Source organism: Penicilliopsis zonata (genome assembly GCF_001890105.1).
Source record: "Penicilliopsis zonata CBS 506.65 unplaced genomic scaffold ASPZOscaffold_5, whole genome shotgun sequence".
In the NCBI taxonomy this organism is placed as follows: Eukaryota; Fungi; Ascomycota; class Eurotiomycetes; order Eurotiales; family Aspergillaceae; genus Penicilliopsis; species Penicilliopsis zonata.
In genome coordinates, this window is record NW_019208915.1 from 163,872 (window position 1) to 186,502 (window position 22,631).

Genomic DNA, 22,631 nt, shown 5'->3' on the forward strand with positions numbered 1-22,631 from the left:
CCTCCCCACCCTCCCCTGCTGCACCTCACACCACTTGCCGAGAAGAGACAGAAAGACCAGAGGGAGAGATTATTATTCTTTTCTTGCGTATGAATGAATCCCTAGTTCCCTAGGTACCCTTACCACCTTGACTGCCACTGCCACTAGCTGCCAACTCTATTCCTTATTAGTATACACAGTCACACCCTCGCTGCCCTCCATTGATCTCCGCTGACTTGACTTTCTTCAGACTTTCGCTACCCCGTGATCCTTCCCTTCTCCTTCCACTACCACAATTTCATTACACCTACCACTACTACCACCACTACCACTACTACAACTAGTTACTACTACAACAACAACAACAACAACTACTACTACTACTACTACTACTACTACCATCTCTGATATACCGCCGTCCATTCTCTCGTGAATTGATCGATCGATCCTCCTCTCCTCCTACAAATCAACACCGTGGAGACTTTCTCTCTCGACGGCTTGCTGCCTTGGAACAACGCTGGAGGGCTTCGGTAGGACCCAAGGCACGCTCCGGCGGAAAAAGGAGAAGACAAAGCAGCAGCAAAAGAGGAAGAGGAAGCAGATCAAACAAAGCCGTCCATCCCACGGGCTGCGTCCCTTCTGCGCAATGCTCACAAAGAAGTCTCTCCATCCGCCTCTGTTCTCTCGGAATCCCACCCCCAGCTCCACCCCGCCGGAACTCTCGCCCACTTCTTCCTCGTCAGATACCGATTCGGACGAGGATATGGACTCTACCGCCTCGGGTTCGCGTCCCACCAGTCTCGCCGTGCCCCCGGGCGCCTTCTGTGCCATGCGGCCGACCCTCGACGAGGTCCTCGCCAACACTGCTCCTCCGCCCTACACTCTAAGCGCCTTCATGGCCTACCTGTCGCAGAACCACTGCCTGGAGACCCTCGAGTTCACCCTCGAGGCCAATCGCTACCGTGACACCTACGTCTCCTTCTCCCACCAACTTACCAACCACCCTCCTCCCCCCTTCGCCCCCGATGGGCCTGAAAGCCAACACCTACGTATGCTCTGGCAGCGCCTGCTGGCCGCTTACGTTCTGCCTGGCGCCCCGCGCGAGGTTAACCTTACTAGCGAGGTGCGCGACGAGTTGTTGCGTCACACCGATGCCTCCTGCGCCCCGCCCCCGGAGACCCTCGACTCCGCCGTCAAACGTGTCCATGAGCTCATGGAGGAGTCTATCTTCCTCCCTTTTCTCAACAGTCACTCCGCCGCCGCCCAGGTCGTGCCCCTCTCGGAACCTCTGTTCGGCTCGGATGAGGGCATCATGCCCCTCTCCTCCGCTCATCATCACTACCACCCCCACAACAACAACAACAACAACAACAACCACTACCAAGACGAAGGTGCCACTCCACGAGTTCGTTCCCGCCGCCGGCTCTCCCCGCAGGCCTCCACTCGCGATCTCGGCTCGTTTCTATCTGGCAGCAGTGGTAGCCATTCCGGCCGCTCCAACTTCTCCCTCAGCGCCGTCACCTCAATCGGCAAGTCCAGTAGCGGCAGTCGCACCCCGGGTGGTGGCCCCGGCGAGTCTGCTTCGCCCATTCTGACCGATGACACGGGTAGCCTAGGCTCTGGCGCCAGCGTCGGTGAGCCCATGACCCCGCCCACCACGCCGCCGTCAAACGAACCTTTCATGAGTCTCGCCCACAGCCCCAAGACCCGCACGGAAAACCCGTGGAAGAAGATGGGTATGAAGTTGGGGTTCAAGAAACGCTCCAACGGAGGAAACTCCACCAGCCGGGATTCCCGGTTCGAAGAATGACTCTTGATACGTCCACGTTTTACCTACGTCGACCTTCCACGTTGACCCCTCGGTCTTACTCCTAGCATGACACGTTTCATAGACCCGCGTTCCTCCTGCATAACCTACAGCAGACTTGGTCTTTTTTTTTCTTCTTCTTCTTCTTCTTCTTCCTCTTCACCCCAAACCTAAAAGAATTTTTTTGCATGAGATGGGAAATGCATCCACGAATGATTGATTTTCTGTGTACTTTTTGAGCACCTCGCATTTGTCTGGTTGGGCATGAATGGACGGGATAATGCATCGAGCATATGACATGGCGCATACCACCGGCGTTTGATTGAGCAAAGCGAAGCAAGCATTTTTTTTTTTCTCTCTTTCCTTCTTCTTCTTCTTCTTCTTCTTTCCCTCATGTCCTTCTTATATTCGTTTCCTTCTTTTGTTGTTCATTCTCATTTGGGAGGATGACTGTTGAAAACCATATTTATAGAATTTTTCTTCGGTTCAGAGTCGGGGGATGGGGAGGTAATCTGCTAATCCTGCTCAGTGACAAGCATGTACTCTTTTCTCTCTTCTATTAGATAGGCTGGTCAATAAAAAGATACCCTGCTGTATACACTTGGTTGCGTTGTATGCTTTGCTGTCTATGCCTACCTGCTCCGGATACCTGCAGATACCAAGACACGAATTGGGTAGATGGTAGACATCTTTCCGAGAGAAGGTTCAACTCTTTCCAACCCCTTTTCTCATCGTATCCATTGGCCTATGCAGCTTGAACTATGAATCACTATCAAAGAGGAGATGGTCTTGAATTCTAGTACAGAGTGCCGAGTACTGGTTCTGTATTCGATTGATATATAGCTATATAGCTAGTACATAGATATGTAATAACATATATGGGCAGTGCCAAGTACTGTACCAGTTATTTATGTTCTGTTGAACGGTGACTCCTGAACGGTTGAAGTTGAAGTTGAAGGAAGGTCCATTTGGCCATCCAAGTCACATGACTGTATCTGATAGCTTGAAGTGATAACGTTTCTGATAAAACGTCCATCCGGAGCAGAACAAACAGGAAGAGAAAGAGAAACAGGAAGACAGGGGAAAGAAGGGACAGAAGAGAGAAGGAAGAAGAGAGAAAGGAGAAGAAAAGAAAATGGACCGGCATAAGACCGCCGTGGCACGCATTGCGGCCGGGGTGCGCGCGTTTTACGAGCGCAAGGAACCGTTCCGTATCTTCCACGGCTCGACGAACAGCACGCGACCGATCCGACGCGAGCGTGAGATCGACATCAGCTCGCTGCGGAACGTGCTGCACGTCGACACGGCGCGGCGGCGGGCGCTGGTCGAGCCCAACGTGCCGATGGACCGGCTGGTCGAGGCGACGCTGCGGCACGGGCTCGTGCCTCCCGTTGTGATGGAGTTTCCGGGCATCACGGCCGGAGGCGGGTTCGCAGGCACAGCGGGGGAGAGCAGCTCGTTCAAGCATGGGTTCTTTGACCGGACGATTGATTCGGTGGAGATGGTGCTGGCGGATGGGAGCGTGGTGCGCGCCTCGGAAACAGAGAACGCAGACCTGTTCCGTGGCGCGGCGGGCGCCGTGGGCACGCTGGGCGTCACCACGATGATCGAGTTGCAGCTGGTCGAGGCCAAGAAGTTCGTCAAAGCCCGGTACCTGCCGCAGCGGAGCGTGCGGGATGCCATCGCCGCCGTCCGCGAGGAGACGGGCAACCTGCGCAACGACTACGTTGACGGCATGCTCTTTGCGCGCGACCATGGCGTCGTTGTCACGGGCGAGATGACGGATGAAACGCCCGAGATGCCTTCTCAAATCCGAACTTTCAGCGGGGCCTGGGACCCCTGGTTCTACATGCATGTCCGCGACAAGACGAAAGTGGGCGCTTCGGCGTCTGCGCAGACAGAGTACATCCCGCTCGCAGAGTATCTCTTCCGCTATGACCGGGCCGGGTTCTGGGTCGGGGCCTCGGCGTTCGACTACTTCAAGTTCCCCTTCAACCGGGCCACGCGCTGGTTCCTCGACGACTTCCTGCACACCCGCATGCTGTACAAGGCGCTGCATGCTAGCGGGGAGTCCAGCCGCTACATCGTCCAGGACCTGGCGCTGCCGTACGCCACCGCGGAGTCCTTCATCGACTACACCGCTGATAAACTGGGGATCTGGCCGCTTTGGCTGTGTCCGCTGCAGCCTAGCCCCGTGCCAACCCTGCACCCGCACACGCTCGAGCTCAAATCCGACGGGGTCACGCCCGAGCAGATGCTCAACATTGGCGTCTGGGGGTTTGGCCCCGCCGATCCGGAGGCCTTTGTTGCGGCAAACCGCGACCTGGAACACCGTCTGCGCGAGCTGGGTGGGATGAAATGGTTCTACGCGCATACCTACTACAGCGAGAAAGAATTCTGGTCCCTCTACGATCGGGAATGGTACGACGCCCTCCGCACGAAATACAACGCCACCTCCCTGCCGAGCGTGTATGACAAGATCCGCATCGACGTCGAGGCCGACCGTCGCGAACGCACGGAGTCGTGGGGGCGCAAGATTCGCGACATCTGGCCGCTTGGTGGGCTGTGGGGGATTCGCAAAGCCATCCAGAGCAAGGAGTATATGATTCATCGGAAGTCGACGTGGAAGTATAAAGCATGAAAGCATAGCCTGTAAATCTACCTGTATAATATGCTGTATGCATTCATAGAAAGCATTAGAATTCATTCACTTTCATCTTATTTAACACTCTATTAACAGATAATTCCACTGGGAATACCAGGCCTCTTCTCCCATCCACTCTGCCATTTCTCACGCCATTTTCCCCCCGCATCAGCCGGCAGGGCAAACACCGCCGTGACGAACCACGTCTCGGTGTCGGCCTGCAACGCCCGTCCTAGCGAGGGAAGCACCGTCCGGCCATCGATAAGGTTCGAGTTCGGATCTGCCAGGACGATTCGACCGTCACGCTCGACCGTGTCTTGGAGCTCGACGATCCCCACTGCACCTTTGATAGAGACTGCAAGGGCCTGCTGTGATTGATGCATCGTTCCTTCTAAAGAAGAGGAGGAAGGGGAAGAGGAAGAGGAGGAGGTATTAGACGATAATTTCAACGGGCCTAAAAGGCGGCCTGTATCGCTGCGGCAGCCGTAGATGGCAAACGCGCCCTCGGAGGTCATAATGGCTCGTCCTGTGCGCACGCGGTGCACACGTACATGCCAGTTGGGATGGTCTGCCGTCGGGGGGATCAGATAGGAGTCTACCTCTACGTCTGGGAAGGGGTTCCAGCCCGAGACCAGGACGGGGATTTCGTCGTGCCATTCGAACCGCGCGTCCAGGGCCTGGCGGCGGGTCTGCCAGATCTCGCCGCCGTCTGCGGAGATGGCGAGCATGCTATCCGGGGCGTGCTGCTCGAGCTGGTACCCGCCTGTAGGGACGGAGTAAGCAAACGCAGAGCTGTACGCGAACTTGCCGTATTTGGCCTGCGTCGCTTTAAGCGGGTAGTGGCAGGCTTGGCCTGACGACAGGAGGAACGAGTGTCCGCCGCGCCGGACAGTGATGTGTTTCGGGTACGTGAGGGCGGTGATCTCTGCCAGTGCCGCGCTGGGGTATGCTTCTTCGGCCGCGGTCCAGAACGGATGTGTCTCTGGCAGGGCCAATGGGGTGAACGACAGGCAGCACCAGTATGGCGAGCCGGGGGAGTTGTAGTTCTCCGTCACGTACATGTTCGCGTAGCAGTAGCCCAGACAGAGCGTCCCGTCGCTGTTGAAGATGTCCTCTTTGGTCGACCACCACCGGAAATGTCGCAGCAGGATGCCTCGCACCACCCCCCAGGTCAGGGGCGCAGGCAGCTCAACATCGGCAAAGGCGAGAGCTCCCCAGAATCCAACCATGGCGAAGCGGTATGTCAAGGACCGGCCAAAGGCAATTGCGCTGCCTACAATTTGCATCAGTAGGGGGGTAAAAACAAAAAAAGAAACATCTATCCTCCCAAGACTGATAAGACATACCGTCTGGATTGAAGTAATGCACGAAGTCCCTTGCGAACTCCTTCGCGCGAACCCGATATCTCTCAGCTCGCTCCGGGTCAAAGTCCCCCGCCAGCTTCGAGTACAGCAACTGTAGGAACTGGATGGCAAAGGAGCCAGAATAGTAGTCCATCTGATGGTGGCTTTTGGGGCCATCGTTACTCCAGCCACCGCCGACATGGAACGTATCCAGATGGTCCATGTCTGCCTCGATGCGCTGCAATGAATAAGGGGCCCCATTCTTTCTTAGCCCAAGATTCGCAAACACTCGGAACCACAGCCTATATACAATGATTTAGCAGACACCCCGATACTCTCGCCCACCACCAGCAAAAAACTGACCAGTTTGTGTTTGGCATTTCCCTCGCGTTGATACTCGCCAACCAGGCGGCAACATTGTTTCTCTGGCTCTCAGTCAATGGATCCCAGAACTCATGCGGCGCAACCGCCAGCGCGTATCCAATGGGACACATCTCGACCATCCGTTGGTCCAGATCCTCGATCTCGCCCCAGAACTCCGGGCTGTTAGGGTCCGTCCCGTTGATAAGACCTTGTCGCCAGCGAGCGGCTTCAGAATACTGATACCCGCCGGCCAGCAGGGAGCCCAATCCCCAGAGCGGACGGGCAAACCCTTCGATCTGGGCCCCGCCCTCGTCGAAACGGGTCGTCGAAGACCCGATCTTGATACGGCTGCATCCGGGAGTGAAACGGGGGACTAGAGGGTCGAGAATCGCCTTACACGCCTCTTGAAAGTCGGACCGCGTCTGGAAGGGCGACTGGCTGAAGGGTTGGGAGGGGGTTCGGCCGTTCGCTTGGACAGACATGGCGGTGGATGTGAAGGAGGGGCAAAATGAACGAAACGCTCAGTGAACAGTGTTCATCTTTTCCTTGGTCTCTCCTCCTTCTTATGAAGGCGTCGTTCCCCTCCCCCGCTTGATCTGCTGTGAACTGGGATCCTCGCTCATTGTCCCGAGGAGCCGATGCGTGGTAGAGTGGTCGTCGGAGTTGAAGCGATTCCTCCGACGTGGGCAGTCGGCGATGAGGTCCGATATCCTTCCTTGTGGTTATCCATTTAATTTCACAATATTACCACATCCAAGAAATGCTTCATCATAGATAGAACAATGAATTCTAGTGGCGTTTCATGAGACTAGAAGATGGTCTAGTAAGCAATGGCAGCGCACTATTTCTTGGTATAGTGATGTGAAAAATAGGGGAAGGCAGAATGGTCTGAAGGCGAAGATGATGGGATAGTTGGACTGACTAGGACTATAGGAAAGAAAGATTATATCAAGTACGAGTTGCATACGTAACTATCGGTCCAGGTATCTAATTGCGCCAAAAGTATTCAAGATATGTGGACTTTTTCTTCCTTTTTGTTTACCCCTTATTCATCGCTTTTGCAACAGCCACGGCCTGAGTCGTATGATATCTATGCCGAAAAACAAAAAGACGAAAAAAAAAGAAGCAAGTACATCACTCCACCTAGAAAAAACTACTTACGCAGAGGGAGTTTCCTTGGGGGCCATGGTAGGACGGGTGGGGATGGTCTTGGGGAGAGGGGGCAGCATGCTCTTTGCGCTCTCGCGGGCATACTGGGCCATCAGAGAGTCCATGACGACCAGGGCAGCCATGGCCTCGACGATAGGCACGGCGCGAGGGACGACACACGGGTCGTGGCGGCCCTTGGCAGACAGGACGCCCTCGTTGAAGTCGTAGGTGGCAGTCGTCTGGGCCTGGCCGATGGTGGCAGGGGGCTTGAAAGCGACGCGGAAGTAGATCGAGGCACCGTTGGAAATGCCGCCCTGGATACCGCCGGAGTTGTTGGTCTTGGTGGTGAGCCGCTGCGTCGTGGTGGTTCCCGCAGCCGTCTTGGTCTCGACCTCGGACACGACAAAGGGGTCGTTGTGGGTAGATCCAGGGATCTCGCAGCCTCCGAAACCGGACCCAATCTCGAAGCCCTTGGTAGCAGGGATACTGAGCATGGCATGGGCCAACTTGGCCTCCAGCTTGTCGAAACACGGCTCTCCCAGCCCGACGGGCACATTGCGGATGACGCAGGTGACGGTACCTCCGATGCTGTCCTGCTTGTCACGGAAAGTCTCGATCACCTTGGTCATGCGGGCGGCGGCCTCCTCGTTCGGGCAGCGAATCGGCGCGAAGGCGTCGACGGTAGTCCGGTCGATCTTCTCGATGAGGCTCAGAAATTCCGGGTTGGTGGCGGGAGTCGGGTGCTCAGCGGTGGGAGGGAACTGGTACTCATTGCCGACAGAGGAGACAAAGGCAACAATTTCCACTCCGTGAGAGAGACGCAGGTACTTTTCAGCGATGGCGCCCGCAGCGACACGACCTAACAGAGTCAATTAGTTTTTTTTTTTCTTTTTTTTTTTTTCTTGCTAGGTTGCAGTACCAATGGTCTCGCGAGCACTACTCCGACCACCACCACTGCTAGCCTTGACACCGTATTTCTCCAGGTACGTGAAATCCGCATGGCTTGGCCGGGGGTAAAGGTCCATTGTGCTATTTCCGTAGTCCTTGGGTCTTTGATCCTCGTTGCGAACCATCATCCCGATCGGGGTCCCCAGGGTAACGCCGAACTCGGTTCCGGACTGGATTTCCACACGATCCTTCTCATTCCGCGGCGTGGTCAGCGCGCTCTGCCCTGGCCGTCTGCGAGTCATCTGCGGCTGGATATCCTCCTCTGTGAGTTCCATGCCGGGCGGGCATCCGTCGACAATGCAGCCGACGGAGCGGCAGTGCGATTCACCATAGCTGCGACAAGGGTTAGCCTTCAGGCAACCAACCCACCCACAACAGCTTTCTATCCATCAACTCAACATACGTAGTGACGCGGAAATGCTCTCCCCACGTCGACATTGTGTCCTCGTCGAATAATCGATATTTCGTTAAGCGGGGGGGGGGGGGGGGTAGTACTAGTAGTTTGGCGGGGTACAGAAAAAAAAAAGAGACGACAGAGACAGTCGTCCTACAAGCAGTCAGCACAAGAAACCACACACAAGACACACATGCATAGAAGCCTCCAACATCAAGCTTACCAAGATCGTGAGTCAAGAACAGCAGAGAGCAGGACGTACGACGCAGTTGAAGCCGAAAGTGACTCAGTTCTCAACGCGGAGCCGAAAAGAAGATCCTCGTTCCGCGCTTGCCTGTTTGGGCCTAGTGCGCACCGACTGTCGGCGCTGCGAATTCGACTTGGCGACGGCGAGAGGAAGAAGGAGAGGAGGAAAGCAGAGCCCGCGGGAGCCGTGATTCAGGGCTCCAGAGACTGTCAATGCGTCATCTGGGATGGAGAGCAAGCCGTGCATCTTTGATCCCGGTCGCCAGGCCCGTGAACGCGCGCCACAACTCGGCCTTCGCCCCCAGCCGGTTTGCAGAGCTCGCCCGGCGTGAGACCTCGCAGCGCCAGATCTACCAGTCGCGGTCGACGGACCCCTATGTGAACCTGTCGATCGAGCATTTCCTGCTACAGAATGCACCGGCAGAGTCGAGTGTGCTGTTTCTATACGTCAACCGGCCGTGTGTGGTCATCGGCCGCAACCAGAACCCGTGGCTGGAGACGAATCTCGGCCGGTTATACAACGACCGCATTGCTATGAGTAATAACGCCTACAATAATACCAATAATGAACCTGTCCTGGTCCGCCGGCGGTCTGGCGGAGGCGCAGTCTTTCACGACGAGGGTAACCTGAACTACAGCGTGATCTCGCCGCGTACCAGCTTCACCCGCAACAAGCACGCGGAGATGGTGGTGCGAGCCCTGCATGGTGTAGGAGCCACCGAGACCCGCGTCAATGACCGACACGACATTGTGATGGATGTGATAGAGGACTCTCCTCCCCCTCCTCCTTCTTCTTCTTCTTCTTCTTCGTCGTCGTCGTCGCGCAAGATCTCCGGCTCCGCCTTCAAGCTTACCCGCGCCCGCGCCCTTCATCACGGAACCTGTTTACTCGACTCGCCGCACATCCGGGACCTGGGAGCCTTCCTGCGTTCGCCTGCTCGCCCTTACATTAAAGCCAAGGGCGTGGAGAGCGTGCGCTCGCCCGTGGCGAACGTGTCGGCGGCCTTCCTCGACGCCCCTGGGCTTTTCTCCATGAATGGCGTTGTGGAGGGGATCATCGCCCAGTTCGCCGCGCTGTACGGCGTTGGAAATGATGCGATACTTCGGGCCTCGCGTGCCTCCCACCTTGAAGGTCATGAGTCGGAGCTCTTCGCAGGTAGGGACTGGGTGGTCGGAACAGTAGGAGAGACGCAAGCCTCTGAGCCCGAGATTCAGGCTGGAATCAACGAACTTACAGTATGTTTTTCTTTTCTTCAAACTCAGCTCTGACAATTCAAATATATACCTTTTTTTGATATACTAACCATACAGTCTCTTGAGTGGAAATACACCCAAACCCCGCAATTCACCTTTTCCACTTTTCCCACCGCCGACGATCCACGCGAAAGATCTGCTCTACCTTCATATCTCCCAGAATCAGTAAGTCCCCTTCCAAATGGTTTATGGACGGACTCTAGCTCACTTCGCAAGACACGCGTCTTCCTCCGCCTCAAACACGGCGCCATCATCGAAAGCGAGATCTCTCTATCCGCTGATCCGGCTGTCGCTTCGAGACAGGCCGACGCCGTCCACGACGCCCTGAATGGACAGAGCCTGCACAAGCTGTCGTCTGTGACCGAGTGGGTGCATGTTCTTGATCGGTTGGCTCTTTCTCCTCGTCAATCAGGCGATCTGGACGACGATCTCATACGCCGATTGGCAGGCTTTCTTGCAGAGCAATTCGGATGTTCTTAGCATATTATTCTGTAAATCACTCATGTACACTACCAGACTACAAAATTTTAGAATACTTCACTACTCATACTATCATATGGCTCAATCTAGGCATGTATGAATGGTTTCCAGGTGATGTCTTGTGGTATATTCCAAAAAAAAGAAAAAGAGACAAACAAAAATGGGTATGTAGCTGTTGCCTGTCAAGTACCTAGTAGATAGCCAGATATTGGAGAAAATAAATGGTAATTAAAGGGGAAAAAAATAGGGGAATGGGAAAGAAGAAGAAACAAGGGGGGAGAAGAATAGAGAGAGATTTGTAGAATAGAGGTAAATGAAGAGAAGATAAGAAAATAAGGTGAAAGAAAAAGAGTTCGAGGAGAAGGGGAAGAAATAGGATAGAAGAAAAGATGAAAGATGAGGAATATAAATAGGCACCTTCACTGGCCTGTATTAACGCCAAACCTGTCTATTAAAGGAAAAGACGGCCAACCTTTTAAACATAAGTGACAGTTCAGAAATCTGCACAAGGAGGGAGGAAAAGAGGAGAGAGAGAAAAGAATATCAACCCTGCCATTCAGTCCCGACAAAGGAAGAATCGCCCGGGTTGACATTCATACCTGCCCCATACAGGTCTCCCTGGCCGGTGGCATATCCACTGCTAAGACCGGAGTCATCCTCTTCAAAGCCAAACTCGTTACCGGAGCTGGCATCAAAACTACTGCGGCCGCCAAAATCGCTGACATCGTCCGTCGTCGCGGGGATCTGGTCCCATTGCAACGTCTGAAGCGCAGGGTACTGGGCGAGCAACGCAGCGGGGAGGATGAAATTTCCGGCCGCTTGTCCATCGATGCTTGTTACCATGAGCGGTTGGGGGACAGGTTGCAGATGGCCGGCTTGCTGTTGAGCCTGTGTCTGCGATTGCTGGGACTGTGGCTGTTGGCCCAACATGGCACTGGCATTGGCGCGATCCTGAGACTCTTCATCCAACAAGGGTTTGATGCAGATGCGGCCGGCTTCTGATCGGAAATGGCGACCAAGGGCGTCCGCGCGTGCGAACCGACGCCCGCACCCCCACTGTCCGCCGCGGGATAGATCCCCACGACAGACAAACTTCTTTTCGCCAGAGTGGAGCCCTTCGTGTCGTTTGCGATCATGTTGACGTGCGAATGCTTTGCCACATACCGTACAGACAAATGGCCTCTCGTCCGTGTGTGTCCGCAGATGCGAGCGCAGGTTGTAGGCGCGTGTGAACCGCTTGGGACACAGATGACACTGGAAGGTCGCCGGGTGTTTTTGCACGCGCTTCGAATCGCCCACCGTTGTTCCAGGACGTTGCGGATCAGCGAGATCGAGGATATAGTTCCGGCTATCGATGGACGACGTTGATAGTCGGCGGTTCGACCTTGACGAAGGGGAGGGGTCCCGGGAGCTGGGATTGCTGTGCGTCCGACCGATCGGATCCAACGGCGATAATGATCGGGCAGAAGAAGCAGCCAGCGCGTCTAATCGGGATGCGCTCGATGAGGGTGACCGATTCCGAGAAGCCGGATGAGCGTATGGATCGGATTTGCTTCGCCCGCGGGATCCTGATATACCGTTAGATTGCGAAACAAAGAAAAAGGAGAAGAAGAAGAAGAAGAGAAAGAGGAAAATGGCTAAGCTCACTGATGGCAGGCGGACTCAGGGAGTCATAGTCGGCAGCTGGCTTGCCAGGTCCAAAGCTGGGGTTCCGGGAAGGAGGCGCAAATTCCACGTTTATTGATGGCGGGGCCATTTGGGATGCCTGTCCCATGTCGCCGACGGCCAATTGCGGCATGACAGCCCCGTTGCCGTACATATCGACCGAAGAGACGGGATATTGGGTGGTCGGTGGCTGAGAAGCGAGAAAGGGAATGCTCGGGAATGGTTCGCTGCCCTGCTGCGGCATCAGGCGTGGAGAGATATACGGGCTCTGGGCAGGACTGAAACCTGGTTGTTGCTCTTGTTGTTGTTGTTGCTGCTGCTGTTCCGATAAAGTGAATGACTCGATCTTCAAAGCATTGTCGTAGAAGCCGGTGTCGTTTTGGGCGGACAGGAGTGGAGATGGATTTGTCTCGACAGCGTCAAATGTGTCTTGTTGCGATAGATAGGGGGAATGCGTGGCAGAGGAGACTTCAGAGACCTCCGAAGGGGCACGGCGATGAGTTTGAAAGGCGGAGTTGCCCATGACGGCCTGCCAGTCCGGATGGGATGTCATATATGCAGCTGTTGCCGGATCCAAAGAAGTATGCCGGGAATGTTGCGGGGTATAGTAGGCCCCCGGGGTCGAGTTGGGAGGTGACATCGGGCCGGGTGACGAGTGTGGGGGCTGCTGCTGTTGCTGCTGGTCCTGCGGCGAGAGCTGGGGCGGCGTCGAGGCATGCGGCGAGGACAGGCGACTGACCAGGTCGACTGGGTTAATCGACGGATCAACGCTTAGGGGTTGTAGCTGCGGTGGCGGCTGTTGGACCTGAGGATCCAGCAACAGCGTGGAGTCAAAGTCTGCCGCGGCGGCGGCGGTATGAGAAGACTGGTTTGGATAGAGCGAGAAGTCAAAGTTGGCAGGGTTCGCATTGAGCAAGTTCGAGAAGTCCGTCTCATCCGGCTGCAGGTTCCGCAGCCCAGCCGACTGCTGCTCGAGTTGGTTCACGAAGCTGGTCTCGAACGAGGGCGCCAACGGCAGCCCGTGTGTGAAGCCCTGGTCGGCGGGGGGCGCGAGGTTCTGTGCAACGGGAGGGGCCGCGAGGAAGGAAGCTGTGTAGCCATAGGCTTCCGAACCTACCGGCAAACCATACGGGGGGCTCGAGAAGGCAGCAGAGGTGACAGAAGGGTCCAACTCCAACCCCGCGGTCGGGCCGTGATACTGCTGGTGATGAGGAGACGGACTGACGCTGCGGCTTGGATGGTCGACGGAGGAAGAGGAGGGCCCCGAGTCGCGACGTAGCTCTGGCGACGCCATTCTGCCTTGGGTGACAAGGAAGTGGAATGTTGGGAAAACGGTAGTGTCGCCTTAGGCTATCTATCTACCTCTAGATACCTAGTTATACCCAACTTGCTGGTGGGGGAGGGCGAACGCGGGAGGGGCGCAGATTGGCGGTAAAGAGGGCACCACAAGAGACCGAGAGAGGAAACCAGGAGAGGAAACGCGTGTCAAAACCACGAGAGGACAGCACGAGAATAACCAAGAATTGGATCTGATTCGTACGCAGTCAAAAGTCAGCCAGCACGCACGGTGGAAGGGTGGATTGATATGACCCCAGCAAGCACACACCGACCGGGAACGCCTTGCGATCTGCCTCGTGGCGCCAGCTTTCAGCCGTAGATTCCTGCGGACCTTGTTTGCATTCTCCGGCCGGGGGAGGCGCAAGGGTCAGTCTGGATGCTGACCAGGGCCCCGCCGTCTACCTGCGAGACGGTCGACGCGCGAGATCAGGGGCTAAAGGCGAGGGAGGGAGGAGGGGGAAGTTGGCAGAAGCGAAAGCGAGGTGGGGGAACGACGTTTGGACGGTGCAAGTCGAGGGGGAAGTGGGAGGAGGAGCGGGTGAACGTGACCGCACGTGCTGGAGGCTGGAGCCTTCCTTGAGCGGCTGCTTTTTCTCGCGAGTTTCCAGAAAGACTCTCGTTCTCACAATCTCGCCAAAGAGCCTTGATCGTTTACGCTGCAACCATGCAGACCTGACAACAACAGGAGTAAGCGAATCCTAGGGCTGAAAACGCTAAGCGGAGCCTGTCATCACCGAACCATGGCAAGTAGCCCGTACGGAGTACTGGATGCTAACAATAGGGGCCATAACAGGACCCTGTCTGTTTCAAGACTTCTAGTACGGAGTTTCTACTAGTTAGTTATCTACCTCATGCTATATCCTTCATACTCGTTACTAACAGTTCTGTAGATGATAGATGCCGAAGTTGCCAAGCAAGGATCTTGATGCCAAATGCCTCCAGGCAGAAGGATTAACAGTACTACATACCCCGTTCTTATCCCCACAGCGGATTTGTTACTCGGTGCCGTGGTAGAGACGGAATACAATAATTACTATATGGTTTCTGCATAAAATTGCTAATAATAGTTCCTACAGAAGTAGTGCTTAATACAATGCACAGCCACAACACGTTGATCAACAGTGCAGAAAAGAAGAATTAGAATAGAAGGAGAAAGACAAGATCGATCAACGATCATATACTCCCGTGAGGATCAGATATCGGCAAAAACAGCCATACTGGAGCGCACCTCGTCAGTATCCGAGCTGACCAGCAGATTATCGGCACAGCTGGACCCCAGGTCCGCGTTGCCCACCCAAGCAGGCTCCCAGTAGTAGAGCCCCTCGCCGCCGGTGACGTCCTTGACGACGGCGGCCAGCTGCTCCATGAACTCTGTCTGCCCGGCCGCGGAGAAGGGAATATCAGTCAGGTCGGAGGGAAAGGCGTACTCCGGGTCCGGGCAGGAATAGGGCCAGTTGGTCTCGACGACGAGGATGTCCTTGCCCCAAGTGGAGTACATGTCTGTGAGACTGGACTGCAGCGCGGTGAGGGTCGCCTCGTCGCTGTAAAACGGATAGAACGAGACGCCCATCACGTCAAAGTCGGTGGTCAACAGCGGGCCCTCGGCCAGCACAGTCGAGTAGAAGTATTCCTGCAGCTCCCACTCCCAGCCGTTGTTGAGATGGATCATGATCTTGGGGGTCGTCGTCTGCGTCGAGTCCTTGACCCCCCACGCGCCCGAGTGCAGCAGGCTCGCGATGTTGTAGTAGCTGTCCGTCGACCCCAGCGGCCACAGCAGGCCCGCACTAATCTCGTTGCCGATCGAGATCAGGTCAATCTGCAGGTCGTTCGCGGCGAACTCGTCGCACACCAGCTTCGTGTAGTTGTATAGTTGCCAGGTGAGCGTATCGATATCAGTCGTCGACCATCCGGAGGGGGTTGTCTAAACACAATCAATACAAATCAGAATGCAATAAGAGAGCTTATAGAAAGAAGAGCACCCTCTTACCTGCTCACTCGGACTCGCCCAGGTATCACTCAGATGTAAATCGAGATAAATCCCCATCCCGGCAGCCTTGACCCTCTTCGCCAACTCGATGTTATAATCAATGCCGTACGTCCCATCGGTCACCCACACACGCTGCCGCACAGAAGTCACCCCGTCCGCGACGAGGATGTCCTCCAGGGCTTGCACCTCGCCGTCCGCGTTCCGGTAGCTGATCCCGGCCTCTTCTTCCACCAAGAGGGAGGAGATGTCGGCCCCGACGTAGGTCAATGCCGACACGGCGGATGCCAGCCCGAGGAGAAGAAGACTCTTCATGATGGTCAAGAAGGTAGAGAAGGGAAGGTTAGAAGAAGAATACCCAAGAAAGAATACAGACACAGAAGAAGTGAAGATGCTGAAGTTCTGTTTTTGAATGGTATTTATACCATATCTGATACTTAGCTGCTACATTTCTACCCTACCACCTGTTACACCATAGATGTTAGGTGACCTGCCTAGGTACTAGGTAATAACTACATGCACTCCACTACTATTGATGGAATCTCGGGAAACCTCCGCAAGATAGATTATCTGCAGACAAACATGCATATCGCTTAAGAGGAATCGGGGAATTATTGGTGGACGGACGTCTTCCTTGACGGGAACGACGGAGTAATGAAGCATCAGTTCATATGATCAGTTCATATGATCAGGATACTCCGGAATATCGCACTGTACAGTTTATGCCTAGGTACTCCGTACTGAATGAACTGCTTATAATAGATCAGGAGAAAAGGGTGGGGATGTTTCAGGTCCGTCATGCCGTAGCTGCTTCGAGTAATACTCCGTGGTGGACAATCTACTTGACACCAGGAGTAGTACGGAGAACATAGTAGTACATAGTACTCCGCAGGAGACCTGAGCAATTCATTATGCTACATATGCTACGACTTGCGAGTATGCACGGTAATTGATCCATGTATCGTACCTCATAACCATCACACGTCAAATTACATACACGACCTGACCCGGTCAAAGGGACCCCATCAACGCCTTTTCGTCCTGCATACCCAACACCACGTAAAACAAAATGAAGCAAAGAAGGAGGTAGAAAGAAAAGAAGAACAAAAAAGGAGGAGGAAGAAGAAGAAGAGAAGAATATTGACCATGCAATATATATGTACAGGCAATGTATAATAATAATGTATGACAAGAACTCTCTAGCGAAAAAGCCGGCAAAGGAGCAAAAAAAAAAAAAATATTGCTGCCAGGGGCCAATTAGAAAAAGAGTAAAAAGGGTAAATGATGTACAAGTCGACATGTAGTATCCAAGATCCACCCGAGAAAGAAAGAAAGAAAGGGAAAAAAAAAAATCATCTCGAACTTAGGAACTAGAAGCCTGCCGGCTGTGAGCGGGCTTCTTTTTGCCCATCACGATGCCTTCGTCTTCTGAATCGTCTTCGTCGTCACAGTCGTACCGCGCCTCGTCATCCTCATGTGGCGCCCGCGGTGATGTTACCACATGCTGGGCCTTGACCGTCTCCCCCGTACGGAGGATGGAGGGAATCTCGCGAGACGGCTCCGGCAAGTCTGGTTCCGGGTCCTTGGTATACACATGAAGCCCGTCACCGGAAAGCGATGAGGCGCCGGAGATGACCGACGGGATGCTCGGGTGCGACGCGCTCTGCGACATGCCACTCGTATAATCGTCCACGGATGAGGACGAGATGGTCGCTGCCGAGGGCGGAGACGTGGTGAGACCGCCGGCGCACGGCGGTTCACAGACTGACAGATTATCCATTGCCGAGGCGGCGGCGTCGGCGGCGGCGGTGGGGGTGGGGGTCATCGTCTTGGGCGATACCTCCCGGGCCTCGTCCGGAGAGCTGGACTCGCGTTCGGGTTTAGGACCCGAACAAGGCTCAGACGGCGGCATTGATCGTTGACGGAGAAGAGATTCTTTGGCCAGGAGTAGGGAATCGGCTGACGATTTATCGGCCAGACGTGGAGAACAACTGCGATGGGAAAACTCGCCCTGGGGCGACAGGTAATGGTGACTATGGTGATGGTGGTGACGAGGAAGAAGAGGAGGAGGAGGAGGAGGAAGAGGAGGAAGAGGATGATGGTGGTAGTGGTGGTGGTGGTGATGATGATGATGATAATGGTTAGGGGGGTACGAATGATGGTCCTCGTCCCGTATGAAACCTGAGTGCTGCACCTGCCCGACAGCCGAGGCAACACTCAAGGCCAGACTGGGCTCGGAATGACCGTCACTGCCGTCTAGGGATGATGTCGCATCGAACGAAGGGGACCGTTCAGATCGCCAGTCGGCCGCGTGAAGGCTACGAGTTAGGCGGCGACTGGCGCCTCCAAAAATGGCGCCGACATGGCTGGCCCCAACGGCATCGAGGAGAACGGGGGTGCTGACCCGGTGGAGTGTGGGATCCATATCCAAGGGCCGGACCGTCTTGGTGGATTCTGCGGTGGACAGCGTCGACGTCGTGCGTTCCAGAGGGTCCGGGCGGTGATCGGGTGCATGGCTGTTGGAGGTAGGAGGGACGGTCTCTACCGCTGTCGCCTTGTTGGAGGAATCTGGAAGTAGTGGTGGTGGTGGCTGGAAGTAAGACGTCTGCCCGTCTCGCTCTACAGGACTGGCGGTGACGCTCTTGGCCAATGGATGTTCACCATCCTTGGCAGCGGTGCTGGCGGCGATCCGGGAGGAGAGCCGGAGGAACAACTCTTCATCACCGCGGAGGCTGGCACGACGAGGAGGACCCTCCCACGAGTGTTTCCCACTAAAGGTATTGTTGCTCGAGGCGGAAGAATGACAGGAATCGATGGAGTTGGCAGCACTGGGAGCGCGCTTGCGGCTGTCCTTGTCCTTGTCCCGGGAGCGTCCTGTCAGATAGTTGGAGAGGCGCGCCACGTTGGATCGCACGCGTTGGATAAAAGGGACCTTGCTGACGGCGGTAGTGACTTCTTCGGTCGAGACCTCGATCTTCTTGCCTTTGCTTTGGTAGCCCGGGTCACTCTCTTCGATCCAGGCGCGCGGGTTGGGCAGACCGTATAGGACCCAGGGGTGATGCTTGATCTCCTTGAGGGTGATACGCTTGACGGGATCTTTGGTCAACAGGCGTTTGAGCAGGTCGAATAGCTCGTCGTCGATCTCCTCGTAGGCGAGTTCATCGTCCATGCGCTTCTCGCTGCTGCTGCTGATGCCGCGCGGCCACTGGCTGGTGGTGCAACTGGGGTTCTCCTCGACAGGCTTGAGCCGCTTGCGGGGGATGAAGACGTCCTGTTTGACGATCGTCTGGAACATGCTGTACTCGTCGTCCGAGACAAAGGGGAGCCGCCCGAAGATCATGCCGTACAACGTCACCCCGAGCGACCAGACATCGATGGCGCCCGTGATCTTGGGGATGCTGCCGAGAGTGTCGACAAAGTCGTCGCCGGTGTAGCAGAGTTCGGGGGCGTAAAACGCCGGGGTACCGACCGTCTTGGACAGCTCGCGCGCGTCGTCCAGCTCCGTGGCGTCCCGCTCGCCGACCTGTTCCTCCTCCTCGTCGCGCAGGGGGCGACCGAGATAGGAGACGCCAAAATCGGAGATCTTCACGCGGTGGTTGGCGGTGACGAGCAGGTTGGCGGGTTTGATGTCCCGGTGGATGATGCCCTGGTAGTGCAGGTACTCGAGGCCGAGGACCGAGTCGCGAAAGGCGTTACGGGCCTCATTGATGGTCAGACAGGGGACATGGGACATGTCATCGTCGTCGGAGATCCACTCGGGCTCCGAAGGAGCGTAGCCCATGCTGCTCGAGGCGGTGCTGAAGCGTCGCTCGGCCGAGAAGTCGACATAGGGGCCGTACATGCTGCCCTCGATGGCGGCCAAGGCGTCACTGGTGCGGCGGTCGATGTCGGAGGTGGTGGAGACAAAGGAGTGGCTGGGCGAGGAGTGGTGGTCATCCGGGCTGAGCATGGAGCGGCTCGAGGTGCGGGCGATGGACAGCTCGGGCCCGAGCTCGTCGTCCGATTCCCCGCCATGCTCGAGACTCCAGGCGTGGATGCCTTGCTGCTGGGTGGCGGCCGCCTGGGCCTGGCGCCGTTCGCGGGCCCGGTCGCGCTGGTGTCGCATGCGCTGGGCATTGCGGATGTACTGCTGGGATTCTTCCAGGAACAAGGGCGAATCCTCGATGCCGGCCTTTTCGCGGTCGAGGCGGCGCTTGTCCATCTGGACGACTTCGCGGAGACCCTTCTTACGCCAGACAATCTCGCCGTTCTCGACATACTCGAGTACAATGTAGACCTTCTGGCGGTTTGGGTCGTCGATCACCTCCAGGAGACTGACCACGTTGGGGTGCCGCGCCTTTTTCAGGATGGCAACCTCCTTCTTGACCTTGTCCTCCGGATTGCCCAGTTTACCCAGTCGACGCCGCTTGGAGTACCGCTGGACGATCTTGATGGCGACCTGTTGTCGGGTGGCGACATGCCGGCCAAGTTTCACCTTGCCGTGTTCGCCACGACCTAGTTCCTCCAGGATCTCGTATTGATTGATGAGTTTATTTCCCGTTACCAGGTCACGATCCACCTCGGCGGTATGCGTCCTATGTTTTTAAAAAAAAAGAAGAAAAAAATCAATGAAACAGCCCAGGAAATGACAAAAGTTGAAAAAGAAAAACCTACTCTTTCGGGGGTTGGAGATGGGTTGGGTGCAAAAATGGGCTGCCGATGCGCTCGATATCATCCGAGGCGAGCGGCGGGGTTGTGCGCGGGCTTCTGACGGAGAACAGCCCAGGACTAGAGAGCGGCGTGTTCCCCGCGGTGCGGGAGACACGGGCGGCAGGGGTGGTAGGGGTGACGGCGGAGTCGGTGTGGGAAGGGTAGGAGCTGCGCGAGCGCACAAATGAAGGATAGTAAGTCGGATGCACCTGCGACTGGAGCACGGCGTAGGACTGGTCGGGGTAGACCGGGTAATCGACGGAATGGGGATGCTCGAAGCGGCGAGGAAGGGCCTGGGTATCAACGGTAGGCTGCCACAGCTGGTGCGACATGGACGACATCTTGGAGGAGGTGGAAGTCCTGCCCACCACGGCAAGGTTGGGTTCCGATCTGACGTCGACGACGGTGTCCTCGTTCAGAGCCTGTAGGGAGCTGGAGGAGGTTCGTGTCGAGGGGGGGCGGGAGCCGGAGGAGGAGTGATAGATGTGGGAGAAGTTGTGACGCAGCGAGGAAGCCTGGCCATCCAGCGGGTCATTGCTCGGGGCCAGTTTGGCGGTGGGCGGTTTGGTGACAGCTTGCCGGTGCCCGACAGTGGTAGCATCCAAAGTTGGGCCAGGCACCGGCCATTCTATTGTGGCAGCAGAAGTGTCGCTCCGATCCGATGCCCACCGTCGCTTCACCTCCTCTGTGATGTGACCATTGCGAGAAACCAACTTGTTCGACGACTCCGATCCAGCTCTCGAGGGCGGTCGCTCGGTCATCTTTTCGAGCCACCTTTTTTTTTTTTTTTTTCTTTATAAATTCGGTCCCCCCTCTTCTCTCCTTTTTTTGTCGCCGGGGGGGGCGGGCAGGGATTGTCTTATTTAAGAAAAAAAATTCTATATAAAGGAGAGGATCGATTCAGGGTATCACGCAAGATAAACAGGATCTGCAGCGGCGCATCCTCATATATATGGTTGTGTGTTGTTGTCTGGATGGGTTGGTGAGGTTTTTCCGGTAGTGGTAGTCCCCGTCTTCCTTCCCCCAGACACGGGCTTTTGACTCAACAAGCCTAGCTAGGAGGTCCGCACGGTAGATACGCAAGTGTCGGCATTCCTCACCAGAGGCGTATGCTTGGACGATCGACGATACGATGACAAGAGACTGAGAGGTGGTGGTGTTTGATCACCGTGTGCCGGACAGCGGTTTTCCGAGGGGAACTGGCCGGGAGTGAAGAGACCTGCTGCAGCACCCAACCCCGAAGCTAAAAGAGAAGAGAAAAAAAAAAAGAAGAAGAAGGAGAAGAAGATATGCTGAAGACGCAGACGAGATAAATATCAAAGGCAGCAACTGTTGGTGGAGAGAATTGAAAATGCGAGGCGATGGGAAGGAGGAAGGTGGCCGGTCGGTTTGGCTCTGCTCGGAAAAGCGGGCGTTAGTCAGTCAGTCAGTGCTGGAGGGGTCCAAGCAAGAACACACAGGGGGAGGGGGACAGACAGACAGACAGACAGACAGACAGACAGACAGGATGGCAGGCAGTGGAGAAGAAGAGCAGATGCAAAGGAGTGTAACTTTATTATTATTATAAGTAAGAGTTTTCGGAGATTAATTTGGGGGAGAATTGGTTGGAGCGAGGATCGGTGGAGGTCGAATGGTGGTTGGGAGGGAGGAGGAGGAGGAGGGAAGAAAAGGATGAGAATTAATAAGATTGGGCCGGGGCGGGAGCGGCTGGAGACATGCACAGGCATTAATAGAAAGACTAGTAGGTATTGGTATTAGTATTAGTAGTAGTATTTTATAGCTACTAGTTACTATATACTACTATATAGTTAGTATATACTGTCATACCCTGGGGTTTACTACAAGTGTATATTCTTATTATTATGACATGGTATTTCTTAGTGAAGTAAAATATGGCTGCATTCCCTTCCATCTGGTCATTACGTAGGAGACTTGGCCGTCTTTGTTGGATCATCCCCACTTGAAGCTCAGGCCGTCCAAGAGGGTAAAACTAACTACCTTATCTGATGACTGTGATAACTTAGTATGGGGTATACTTGGTAGTAATTAGATGTTTCATCTCAATAATAGTATAATAGTCATCAAGAGGTGACTTGCTACATGGTCAATAAGATACCTCATTAATAGTTATACCTAGTAACTACCTAGGTACTACCTAGTTAATTAGGTGTAGGCCTAATTCCTTCCTTCACCTTACTCTAGGTACCTAAACCCTGGCGGTGGCCAATCGCATATACTTGGAATGAGACTTATTAGTAACTACCTGATAGAAGGCAGTATTATTAATAACGTTCTAGTAAAGAGAATTCTTAATAAATTCCTTAGTAATACTATGTACAATAGTTAGT

The 22,631-nt window shown here is 55.1% G+C and overlaps 8 protein-coding genes across 8 annotated transcripts; 3 read left to right on the plus strand and 5 right to left on the minus strand.

Annotated features, from left to right (window-relative positions):
• Positions 1–292: 292 nt before the first annotated feature.
• On the plus strand, positions 293–1,952 carry ASPZODRAFT_130978 (hypothetical protein). Its single transcript, XM_022722639.1, has one exon. The coding sequence runs from the start codon at positions 626–628 to the stop codon at positions 1,787–1,789; it is 1,164 nt and encodes a 387-aa protein (XP_022581994.1). The 5' UTR covers positions 293–625; the 3' UTR covers positions 1,790–1,952.
• Positions 1,953–2,885: 933 nt separating this feature from the next.
• ASPZODRAFT_130979 (hypothetical protein) lies at positions 2,886–4,460 on the plus strand. Its single transcript, XM_022722640.1, has one exon. It carries the CDS (start codon positions 2,922–2,924, stop codon positions 4,425–4,427), a length of 1,506 nt encoding a protein of 501 aa, XP_022581995.1. The 5' UTR covers positions 2,886–2,921; the 3' UTR covers positions 4,428–4,460.
• Positions 4,461–4,512: 52 nt separating this feature from the next.
• Positions 4,513–6,924, minus strand: ASPZODRAFT_24410 (hypothetical protein). Its single transcript, XM_022727964.1, has 3 exons — positions 6,137–6,924; positions 5,777–6,075; positions 4,513–5,703 (listed from the first exon to the last, which is right to left on the minus strand). The coding sequence occupies exons 1-3, from the start codon at positions 6,616–6,618 to the stop codon at positions 4,520–4,522; spliced, it is 1,965 nt and encodes a 654-aa protein (XP_022581996.1). The 5' UTR covers positions 6,619–6,924; the 3' UTR covers positions 4,513–4,519.
• A 186-nt stretch (positions 6,925–7,110) lies between these two features.
• Positions 7,111–8,671, minus strand: ASPZODRAFT_158449 (hypothetical protein; the record flags this gene model as incomplete). Its single annotated transcript, XM_022726358.1, has 3 exons — positions 7,111–8,144; positions 8,205–8,566; positions 8,637–8,671. The coding sequence occupies 3 exons, from the start codon at positions 8,669–8,671 to the stop codon at positions 7,294–7,296; spliced, it is 1,248 nt and encodes a 415-aa protein (XP_022581997.1). The 3' UTR covers positions 7,111–7,293.
• A 361-nt stretch (positions 8,672–9,032) lies between these two features.
• On the plus strand, positions 9,033–10,805 carry ASPZODRAFT_130982 (hypothetical protein). The gene is made up of 3 exons (XM_022722642.1): positions 9,033–10,109; positions 10,185–10,292; positions 10,344–10,805. Exons 1-3 carry the CDS (start codon positions 9,087–9,089, stop codon positions 10,605–10,607), a joined length of 1,395 nt encoding a protein of 464 aa, XP_022581998.1. The 5' UTR covers positions 9,033–9,086; the 3' UTR covers positions 10,608–10,805.
• A 345-nt stretch (positions 10,806–11,150) lies between these two features.
• Positions 11,151–13,566, minus strand: ASPZODRAFT_14943 (hypothetical protein; the record flags this gene model as incomplete). Its single annotated transcript, XM_022725485.1, has 2 exons — positions 11,151–12,175; positions 12,255–13,566. The coding sequence occupies 2 exons, from the start codon at positions 13,564–13,566 to the stop codon at positions 11,151–11,153; spliced, it is 2,337 nt and encodes a 778-aa protein (XP_022581999.1).
• Positions 13,567–14,650: 1,084 nt separating this feature from the next.
• ASPZODRAFT_93971 (hypothetical protein) lies at positions 14,651–15,942 on the minus strand. Its single transcript, XM_022730476.1, has 2 exons — positions 15,598–15,942; positions 14,651–15,531 (listed from the first exon to the last, which is right to left on the minus strand). The coding sequence occupies exons 1-2, from the start codon at positions 15,907–15,909 to the stop codon at positions 14,803–14,805; spliced, it is 1,041 nt and encodes a 346-aa protein (XP_022582000.1). The 5' UTR covers positions 15,910–15,942; the 3' UTR covers positions 14,651–14,802.
• A 1,015-nt stretch (positions 15,943–16,957) lies between these two features.
• ASPZODRAFT_150987 (hypothetical protein) lies at positions 16,958–21,044 on the minus strand (the record flags this gene model as incomplete). The annotated part of the gene is made up of 4 exons (XM_022725690.1): positions 16,958–17,585; positions 17,748–20,168; positions 20,248–20,911; positions 20,981–21,044. The coding sequence occupies 4 exons, from the start codon at positions 21,042–21,044 to the stop codon at positions 16,958–16,960; spliced, it is 3,777 nt and encodes a 1,258-aa protein (XP_022582001.1).
• Between the last annotated feature and the right edge of the window lie 1,587 nt (positions 21,045–22,631).